The sequence below is a fragment of the Silene latifolia genome, chromosome 11 (genome assembly GCF_048544455.1).
Source record: "Silene latifolia isolate original U9 population chromosome 11, ASM4854445v1, whole genome shotgun sequence".
Classification (NCBI taxonomy): domain Eukaryota; kingdom Viridiplantae; phylum Streptophyta; class Magnoliopsida; order Caryophyllales; family Caryophyllaceae; genus Silene; species Silene latifolia.
In genome coordinates, this window is record NC_133536.1 from 197,016,485 (window position 1) to 197,027,226 (window position 10,742).

The window sequence follows — 10,742 nt, forward strand, 5'->3', positions numbered from 1 at the left end:
ACAGGAAAAGCCGCGAAAACAGAGTGTATAACACTCTGTTTTTCGAGGGAATTCGTGTACTCTCAAGGGCAATTTGGCTCGTAAATCTTTGTCTAATGTGTAGATGGATGTTGTATGGTTAATTTGGAACAAGAAAATCGAATTTTGATGGAGGTTTGAAGGGAGAACGAAGGGTTTCAAAGAGGACACACAAACTGATTCTCAGTTTGTAAGTCGGTTTTGTCGAGGGTTTTTGAGAGGCAATTAGGGTTTGTTTCTGGAGTTTAAAGCTTGTGAATGACGGTAGTATGTAGGGAGAACTTAGAGGAATGAATGTATGGCAAAGGGGGGGTATTTATAAGGAGTTAAGGTAGGGTTTTAGAGGGGAGAGGCAGACGGGCTCCGTTTGCACATAGCTGTTGTCCAGCAGCTTTTGTGAGGGTTTGAGAGGTTTTGTGAGGGGTTTTCTTGGTGGTTAAGCTAAGGTAATATGGGTAGGATACTAGGGTATGGTTTAGGATTAATGGGCACGGGTTTTGGTGGTATTTGGAGCGGGTTTTGGGCTCGGGATTGAGCACGCAAAACAGGGGGGCTGCTTATTATGCGGGCTGTTTGGGGAGGATTTGGGACGGGATTTGGGCCGTGGTAAAGGGGGTTCGAACTGGGGTTGGATGGGTAGAGGCTTAGGTTGGTTAGTGTACTCGAGATTCGTGCCAACTCGCAAAGAAAACGGGCTCAAAATCCGAGCTGTAATCGAGCTCCAAAACGCGTGGTTAAAACGAGTTTTCGATTTTCAAATTCGATTTTTCAAATCAAATTAACACATTAAAATTAATGATTTTTCAAATCAAATACACTCATAAAATGATTTTTCAAATTAATTATTTATTTTATTTTCAATAAAATAAACTCGAGAAAATAAATTCAAAATAAAATAAAATGAACTTACCTTAAAAAAGCTTTAATTTAAATATCATTTAAATTAATAAAATACTCCGTCGACAACGCTCATTCTACATCGTAAAACGAGCCCAAATAATGACAATGACAACTAAAGAATACATGTGTCCTATCATCATCGGGTGTTTGTCGGGTTCTCTATAAATTCCAATATCGACGGATACGGGTATCTACAGAATGGAATATTTGATAGCCAATATGATAGATCTACAAATTTGGGGGAATGGAAGGAAGAAATATGGAAATGGTATTAATTTAAACCATCTCTATATTTGCAAGCCAACAAAAAAGCCAATTAAACCATCTCTATATCTGCCCATTTTATTACTATTGTCAATCCATTCACCTTCATCATGGTCCTCACGTACGTATGTTAATGAATCTTCTGCCTCATCATCAATAGTATTCTGATTTTGAAAATTTTTGGTAGCTGCCCTTTCTTCCACCTCACCATCTTTATCATAATCATCAATCTCATGTCGAGCTCTCGGTGTTATAACAACTGACCTTCTCTTATCAGCTGGATCAGTCACATAGAACACTTGTTTTACTTGACTTGCCAATATATATGGATCTTCATTGTGCCCATGCTTATGAAGGTTAACCAAAGTAAATCCTAACTCCTCATATTCAACCCCAACATGAGAATCAACCCAATCGCATCTAAAAACCGGTATAGAGAAAGCCGAATAATGTAACTTTATGATCTCTTGAATGACCCCATAGTAAATCATTTTACCACACACAAGGTTCTTATCTTTAGCACTAGCAAAATGCATAGCCTCGGCTTCCACTGTTACCCTACTATTTTGCATAATACTGTTTTCATCTTGTTCCCTTGTGTAAAATGTGCAACCATTTATCACATATCCAGAATAGAAAGAGGCATTGAAATTAGGTCCATAAGCTAAACTCTTAAGACGGTCAGATATTAGATGGGTTGAATCTTCAAGTTTTCTCGTAACTGTATCCTTCAACCAAGTGTTAAATGTTTTGCTATGTTCGCTGAGTAATGATTTCTCACTTGCCCTTCGATGTTTTTCACGCAAAAAGGCAATGTGTTTATGAATATATGGTGTAACTTCATCCTCATTAAAAAGAATATAAGTGTGAGCCTTATGCCACTTCTCATAAGACAAGTCAAGTTCCTTACGACCTAATGTCCCTTTTCCATTAATTCTTCCAGTATGTCGTGATATGGGAAGCCCAATAGTCTTTGCATTTCCTAGAAATTCACTATTATATTTCACAGCATCTTCACAAAGTACCCGCTCGGCTATACAACCTTCAGGTCTAAAGTGATTCTTCACATACCCTTTATAAGTTTTCATTTCTCTTTCAAAAGGGTATTGATTTCGTAAATACACGGGACCACAAAATCTCACCTCCCTCACCAAATGAACAGTCAAATGAATCATGACATCAAAAAATGACGGAGGAAAATACATCTCTAATTGGCACAATATGACTACAATTGAACTTTCCAAGGAATCTAAGTCTTTAGGGTCTATGACTTTGCTGTATATGGCATTAAAAAAAGAACACAGTTTGATAATAGTAGAACGAACATTTTTAGGTAAAATGGAGCGAATTGCCACTGGATTAAGTGTTGCATCAAAACATGGCAATCATGAGACTTAAGACCCACAAGCTTCAAATTTTCCATTGAAACTAGACTCTTGATATTTGAAGAATAACCCTCTGGCACTTTCACACCAGCTAAACACTCACAAAACTCTTTTTTCTCTTTTCTCGACAATGTGTATGCAGCTGGAGGCAAAAAAATTTTGTTGTTCCTTTCAACAATGTGTAGTTCTTTTCTAATCCCGAGTTCTTTTAAGTCATCTCTAGCACTCACACCATCTTTTGTCTTTCCCGGAATATTCAAAAGGGTACCAACTAAGCTATCACACACATTCTTTTCAATATGCATCACATCTAAAGAATGCCTCACAAACAAAAATCTCCAATAAGGCAGGCGCCAAAACACGGAACATTTCTTATATCCTTGTTTAGGAAGGATGGATCCATTGGTCTTTCCAAATACAGTCTGAATGTTTTTCACTTTCTCAAACACCTCTACCCCAGTTAAGACTCTTGGACGTCCTTTATTTTCTTGTTCCCCATTAAACGCCCTTTTCAACTTTCTGTAAGAATGACCATACAGTAAAAATCTGCGATTATCCAGGTAAATATTTTTCCTAGAAGATTTAAGCCACTTTCTTGTGGTACCATCTTCACATATAGGACATGGTGCTTTTCCTTTGACAGTATAACCAGACAAATTACCATATGCGGGATAATCTTGGATAGTGCAAAATAACATTGCTCTAAGGTTAAATGTCTCTTTTCGATAAGCATCATAAACTTGTTCCCCTGTTTCCCATAAAAACTTCAGTTCATCAATGAGAGGCGCTAAGTACACATCTATGTCATTTCCTGGTTGTTTAGGACCAGAAATTAATAAGAAAAGCATGTATTTCCGTTTCATACATAACCAAGGAGGTAGGTTGTAGGTAACTAAAATTACTGGCCAAGTACTATAGGTTGTACTAAGGGAACGAAATGGATTCATACCATCAGTGGATAATGCAAGTCGTAAGTTTCGTACTTCTTTACCAAACTCGGGAAATTTTCCATCAATAAACCTCCAATGTGGTGAATCGGCTGGATGTCTAAGTTTATCATCCTTAATTCTTTCAAAATGATGCCATAACAACAATTCCGCATCTCTAGCATTCAAAAAAAGACGATGAAATCTTGGTATAATAGGAAAGTACCACAAGACCTTAGCTGTGACTCCTTCCTTCTTGTACCGTGAAACATTGCAAGTAGGGCAGTTTTTCAATAAAACATATTCATTACGAAATAATACACAATCATTACGGCAAGCATGAATTTTCTCATAAGGTAAACTCATTGAACACAAAATCTTTTTTGCCTCATATGTCCTACTCGGAAAGACATTATCATCCGGAAGCATATCTTTTACTATTTCAAGTAATTCCGTGAAACCCGTATCACTTAAACCATGACTTGCCTTCAAATTATATAATCTTAGTACACTAGACAATCTTGTATATTTTTTGCAGCCTGTGTATAAGGGCTTCTCTGAATCACCTAACAACGCTTCAAATGTAGCCGGATTTTCATCAAATTTATCTTGAACTTCCCGTAGCATATCCTCAATCCTATGACCCTCATTAATAGTACGATTCTCATGTACATTATCCGTATGAGTTTTTTCTTTATCTTCTCCATGCCAAATCCAAACGGTATATGTTCTATCAAAAGCATATTTTCTTAAGTGATTAAGTATTTCGTCAACTTTTTTATGCAAAAACTTATGGCATTTAAAACAAGGACATGGTAACCTAGTACGGCCTTTAGAATTCTCAACTGCGAAATTGATAAACTCCTTTACCCCAGCTATATATTCAGGGTCACCAGGTTTCGATGTGGAAATCTATCTCCGATCCATATGACCATATCTACACACACCATTTACCATACAAGGAAAAAAAAATCAAACTAAGATATGTTTTGCATTTTCATTTTTACATATAATCAAGTTTGTGATAATTCCACCATTGCTAGTATACACATCATTTCCAAATGAGGGTGTAGACACCGAAATTTTATATTTTGGTATCTATTTATTTTAACAAAATATTTAGTATTTAGAGATAATTATCAATAAATAGTGTGATAATATCTTAGATATTTTAGAAATCTTTATCTTGCCCTCTAAGCCAGCTACAACTATAAATACCCTACAATCTCTAGGGTTAGAAGAAGAGCATAGATGGATTAAGTCTCAAACGACCCCGTCTTCCTACTACCAAATTGTAGGTAGAATGGAATAAGTCACAAAAAGACCCCATCTTTTCTCCCTACGAGATTAAGTCGATAAGACCCTCGTAGCCCTATCAAAACCCTAAATCCTTAGAGATGGAATCAAGATAGTTACGGAAATTGTAACCCTTAATCTTTCAATAATAAAACTCTTGTTTACCGTATTATTTTTGTACCTCTTTATTGTTTATCGCAGGTACAAATTTTATGGTTTACAAATTGGCACGCTCGGTGGGACGATTTTCGCTTTTCATCTCCATTCTCCAAGGGTCAAATTCAGTAGCAGATTAGAGACGAAGTTGCAACCGTCATCAAAGTCTCTACAACCAGTCTCGAGGGGGCATTTGTAGACACCAAAATTTTATATTTTGGTATCTATTTATTTTAACAAAATCTTTAGTATTTAGAGATAATTATCAATAAATATTATGATAATATCTTAGATATTTTAGAAATCTTTATCTTGCCCTCTAAGCCAGCTACAACTATAAATACCCTACAATCTCTAGGGTTAGAAGGAAAGCAGATGGATTAAGTCAAACGACCTCGTCTTCCTACTACCAAATTGTAGGAGGATGGAATAAGTCACAAAACGACCCCATTATCTCCCTACGAGAATAAGTCGATAAGACTCTCGTATACACTATCAGAACCCCAAACCCTAGAGATGGAATCAAGTGATCTACGAAAGTTGTAACCCTCAATCTTTCAGTTATAAAATAAAAATCTTGTTTCCATATTATTTTTGTTCCTCTTTATTGTTTATCGCAGGTTCAAATTTTATGGTTTACAAAGGGATAATAAATCCCAGTCTATTTTGAGAGTTTGGATTAATAGTATAAATTTTAAGGAGCAGTAATTTTTCCTCTAAGAAAGGATAATACATTACCCACCCATCCCCCTGAGTTTTTAGGGTGATAAAAAAAGTAGCGCTCACTGCCCTTCTGATTAGATTTTTACTTAATCGTTTTAGTAGTTTGCTGCACTTCTCACGTAACTTGCCAATCCAACAAATTGACCATGTAACTTGCATTATTTCTTTGCTGATGAATTGAAATCTCAATTTTCTCATTCAGCTGCTACTAATGATGAACTTGTTTCTTATGTTTTGCATCATCCTAAATCCTAATTATATATGGATATTTTTTTTTTTGGTTTAGAATAATGGCTTTTAATGCTGTTGGTAAAATATGTACGGGATTCTTAACAAGTACTTCATATTATACTTGTGTGTTTTTTTGCTGTACTTATATTGCATAGAGTTGTATTCACTACTCTTGTATCAAACCTAGGAAGTCATTACTCTAGTCATGAATATTTTTAAGCCAAACCTACTACTAGAGGTAAGTTTTCCCCCTCTATTAAACTCCCTCGTAATTATCCCACGAGAATAATTTCCACCCGAATCATTCCAAGGATTCGGGGTAAGCCCTAAGAGTAATTGTGTCGATATATATAAAGTTAAATTTTATTTGTACAAGTAACTTTTGCTATATAAGCACTTCAATGTTAGTCTGACTATGCAAAGGAATTTTATCACTAATCTCCTGCTTTCATTTCATTTGCCCATAGCACAATTCTTTTCAATTTACTGAAGTTACCAATGAAATATCAGCAACCTCCCTCTCTATATGTCTGATATGGTTTCCGACTAGTCAGTAAACAAACAAGGATACAATTACTACACCAATACTACCAATCTCAATTCTCTATTTATAATAAACAATTAAATTTTGACTAAACATTAACAAAAATAATCAACTTAAGTACAATTATACAACACCATATAACAAACCCAGGTTGTTGAAAAGCAATTCAAGGAACACATAAACTTGATATGAGTACAATTGTTGTGATTCACACAATAAAGAGAAAGAATTACACAAACCTAGAATAAAGAGGCGAATAGTAGCCGTCCCCGATTGTATGTCGATCAGCAGCTACAACCGTGGTGAATCAAATTAGGGAAAAATATGAACCGCCGTCAAGAAGAATAGGAATCAGTTACACAAGAACTTTTTCGCGCGAAAACAATTTTGGTGTAAATATTTGTCGCAGGTTGGAGAAGGTAGGGTTTAATTTTTTACTAAAATGAAAAAGTAAAGGGATTTTTAAAAAAATATTAGCTTTGGACTGAATGATACAGTTGAGGAAGGTGAATATTCTAGTGGGTGGTGGGGTTTAGTCAAAGCTAAAGAGATTAGTTTTTATTATTATTAATTAATTAAATTGTAAATTAAAATCAAGGAAACCAGATTTTGAAAGAACACATTTCTTATTTTAACATTGCAAACTAGTTATATTAAAACACCGGTGTCTTATGTTAAGAAACCGGTTAAAAAAAAAAACAGGTTTCTTATAAATGATGCCTTGGACCTTTTTTGTAGTAGTGTATGCTAATTTATATTTTCAACATTTAAATTAAACATAAACTTTTCAAAGATTAATAATTTCCAATATATATTTGATTAACCATCTATTTATCATTTTGCTTTTTTTTTTTTATCATTCTGCTTTGTTTAATTCTTTGCTATATATTTGATAGACCGGCCATGTTTGATATGGGATATGGGTCACTCTTATCAACCCAGTACAAATAACAACTGTCCTCTTAAATTTTTTTAACCCTAGTATTATCTCTATATAAAGTGTCCATCTAACCTTTTCATCTCACCCATCACAGCCGTCATTTGAATCTCGTAACTAGTTTTATTACCCGTGAAATTCACGGGACTAGTTATGTTATCACGTGATGGTGTTATACAATGCCGGATTTGCGATAACACTGGGCCCTACGGACAAAAGGGACTCGTAAGAAGAAAAAAAATTATTAGCCAATACGTACATTGTCATAATATATCATCAAAATATATTTATTGTTATGCATATGGCCACAAGTTACTAAACGTTTGCCACAATTTATTATTATTTTGTCACGAATATTGCTACGTTTGTTAGTGTTTTGCAGCGATTATTGTTATTATTGTTTTCTATTTTTTTTCCTTTTTTTTTTATTATTATGCTCCCTCCGACTCGGTCATTTTTCTACCTTTTATTGTTATTTCATTAAAAAGAATCGATCTATGTAATTAATTCAACCTAAATTTTTATTTTTCAAAAGAAAAATTTCTATATTTTTGTTTGCGAACTATACTTCAACGTAGATTGAATGGTTAACATTATTTTGAAAGAATAATGTCTAGCCTTATAATAATATTTATAGATTTGTCAGGTAATTATTCCGTTTTTCTTCCGATTCTTTTCCTTAGATCTTGAATGTTTTCCGATGCTTTTCCTCTTCAGATCTTTTACCTTTTTTCAATATCTTATTTTTGCCCTTTTTATTGTTTGTTATTCTGGTTATTTAGCTCATTGTATGATGCATCTGTCTGACTTCAACTAGAACTCAGGTAGAATCCTGGCTAGATACTATTTCTCTTGTTAACCTGGATGATGATGGCAAGTTCTATCGCCAAATTCAATAACCCTATTTTTATTTGATTTGGTTTGAATAAGTTTAATACAAAATTAGGTTACAAAATCGAATATTGCCAACGGGTGTTGTGTATAGTTTCTAATATGATTTATCGATTAGGTTTGTAGCCTATTTATTGTTGTTGCTAGATTTACATACTGAGATTATGCTACGAATCTAACTTACATTAGAATCATCGTAATGTTGAGATTATGCTATTACCCTTATGATTTTTGTAGATGAATCCCCAGAATGTTGCCCCTGCTTAGAATGTTCCTGCTCCTGCTGCTACTCCTGGTCTGGTTCCCAATCCCTACGGTTGTACCATGTGTGCCAGACGATTTGCTACTCACGGTGGTGCACTCCATCATGGGGTATTTCCCTTATTATTCTTTTTTTTTGTTTATTTTTGATCTTTAAGTCACTGATTCTTGTTTTATCTTTCCAATTCTTGTTATCTTTCCAATTCTTATCTTTCCAATTCACAACATTTTTTGACCTTATTTTACTTTGTTTTTAATTCAACTTCTTTTTTTACCTGTGTAGGAGCATCATTATGTGAAAGGTGTCCATTTGTGCCGTTCTGCCAACTGTGGTAGGACAGTTTCTACTGACAGGGTTCGTGATCATGAGCATCAACCTCTAGGGACGATAGTTTACAATCCTGGAGCTTAGTTTTGAAAGCCAGCCTACTCAGTTTAAGTTTTCAACATGAATTTTATGCAATGAAGTATGTATGTTTTGGTTTAAACCTTTAAGTGCACTTATGATAAGTGATCAGTTTAAGTTTTCAACATGAATTTTATGCAATGAAGTATATGTATGGTTTGCTATTATGATAAGTGTACATGTTATGTTCAGACTCCCATTTCTCTATGCTACTGTGAATCTACTATAAGGCGGTAGTTCCCAATTATACGCCTTTTTACTTCATTTTTTTTTCCGATTTTCCAAACTGAAAATGTGGTAGGAGTTGTATCGTAAAGTTCTCGACCCACACACAATCAACCTATTCTTTCAACAATGGGGAAAATAATAATGACAGGTTTCAAAAATGGATCAAGTGAAACTACTGCAAGAAATTGAAAGAAAAGGGTAATGTGGAAGAAAAGTACTAAATATGGTAGTCATTTATTACTCTTCTAGAGTTTACCACTCATTTATCATCATGCAATCATATCCTCTTCTCAAATTATTTTTTATGTATAGAACTAGCCTTGAAAAATTCTTTACGTAAAATTCTTTTTTGGTGAAAGTGGAAGAAAATTCTCATAGTTTGGTAACATTGCATTTTCAGATCATATAAAAATTATATAAATAGTGCTTTGATCCAACACATATCACTACATGTTCCATCCTTGCTTTGTTTTTCTGCAACCAGACAGCATACAAGATAGCCTGGTTTACCTATATCATATGGTTTAACACTTGTTCTTCATTAGTACTAGAAATTATCATCATCATACGATTTTTTTTTTGCATATAAACAAGAAAGGATTTTTACATCCTCATGGCCTCAGAGGCGAGGCCATGAGCTACTTTATTTAAATTTCTTGGTAAGTAACTGTCACTCAGGCAATGGAACCCTGCACCAACCTTGTACATATCCTCCATAAGCCCACTTATGAGGTGGTTTTGCTTTTCGAATCCTGCAAATTGGGTAACCAACTGAAGTCAATCAGAGGATACATCCAGATGTAAGATACCTCGTTCCCGTGCCCACATCATGACCAGTTTGAGTCCTAACGCCTCAGTTTGGAGTGCGGATTCCGCTTTCATTTTTACTCCTCCTTTAAAGACCCTAGCCCCCATTCCGTTGTAGGCCACCCATCCTATTGAAGCGTCATATGTCCCATGCCAGCTTGCATCGACCTTCACGCGTATTTTGTCGCATTCCCTTGTTCTTCCCACAAAATAGAAAGGGTAGCTATCTCGAATCATAACCAGTTCACCGCTATTCGTATCCTCCACATTTCCAGTTTTACTCTCCTTCCCTTCATTTCCCTTTCTTATATCATGTGCCCTGGTCGCAGAAGCTACCATCTGAGACCAATATCTAAAAAACCTTGTGGGTGGAATTTCCCCCTCGAAATATGACATTATTATGTAGCACCCAGATGCTCCAAACGGTAGCTAGAAATTGTAGTACTCTGTAATCTCCCTCATTCAACTTGTCAAGGTATCTTATCCAGTTTACTAGTCATGCCTCTATGCCCGTGTGAATCCCTTGGTTTGTGTTTATACCAATGTCTGTTCCTGCCCAAATTCTGGCTACCACTTTACAATCCCTGAATAAGTCTTCCATGATTTCCTGATTCATCTCCTCTGTTCCACTGATCTGGCATAAGTGGTTCATAGTCAACTTTCATTTTGCCAATTCACTCTCTACCTATGTAGTGTCCTTGTTAGGATCTCCCATATCAGGATTCTCCACCTCGTAGGTTCTGGTAACTGCCATAACTTTGATTTGTAG

The 10,742-nt window shown here is 35.2% G+C and overlaps 1 protein-coding gene across 1 annotated transcript; it reads right to left on the reverse strand.

The window, feature by feature from the left end:
* Positions 1-1,205: 1,205 nt before the first annotated feature.
* Positions 1,206-10,369, reverse strand: LOC141614599 (uncharacterized). The gene is made up of 4 exons (XM_074433346.1): positions 9,976-10,369; positions 9,866-9,918; positions 2,508-4,405; positions 1,206-2,457 (listed from the first exon to the last, which is right to left on the reverse strand). The coding sequence occupies exons 1-4, from the start codon at positions 10,367-10,369 to the stop codon at positions 1,206-1,208; spliced, it is 3,597 nt and encodes a 1,198-aa protein (XP_074289447.1).
* Between the last annotated feature and the right edge of the window lie 373 nt (positions 10,370-10,742).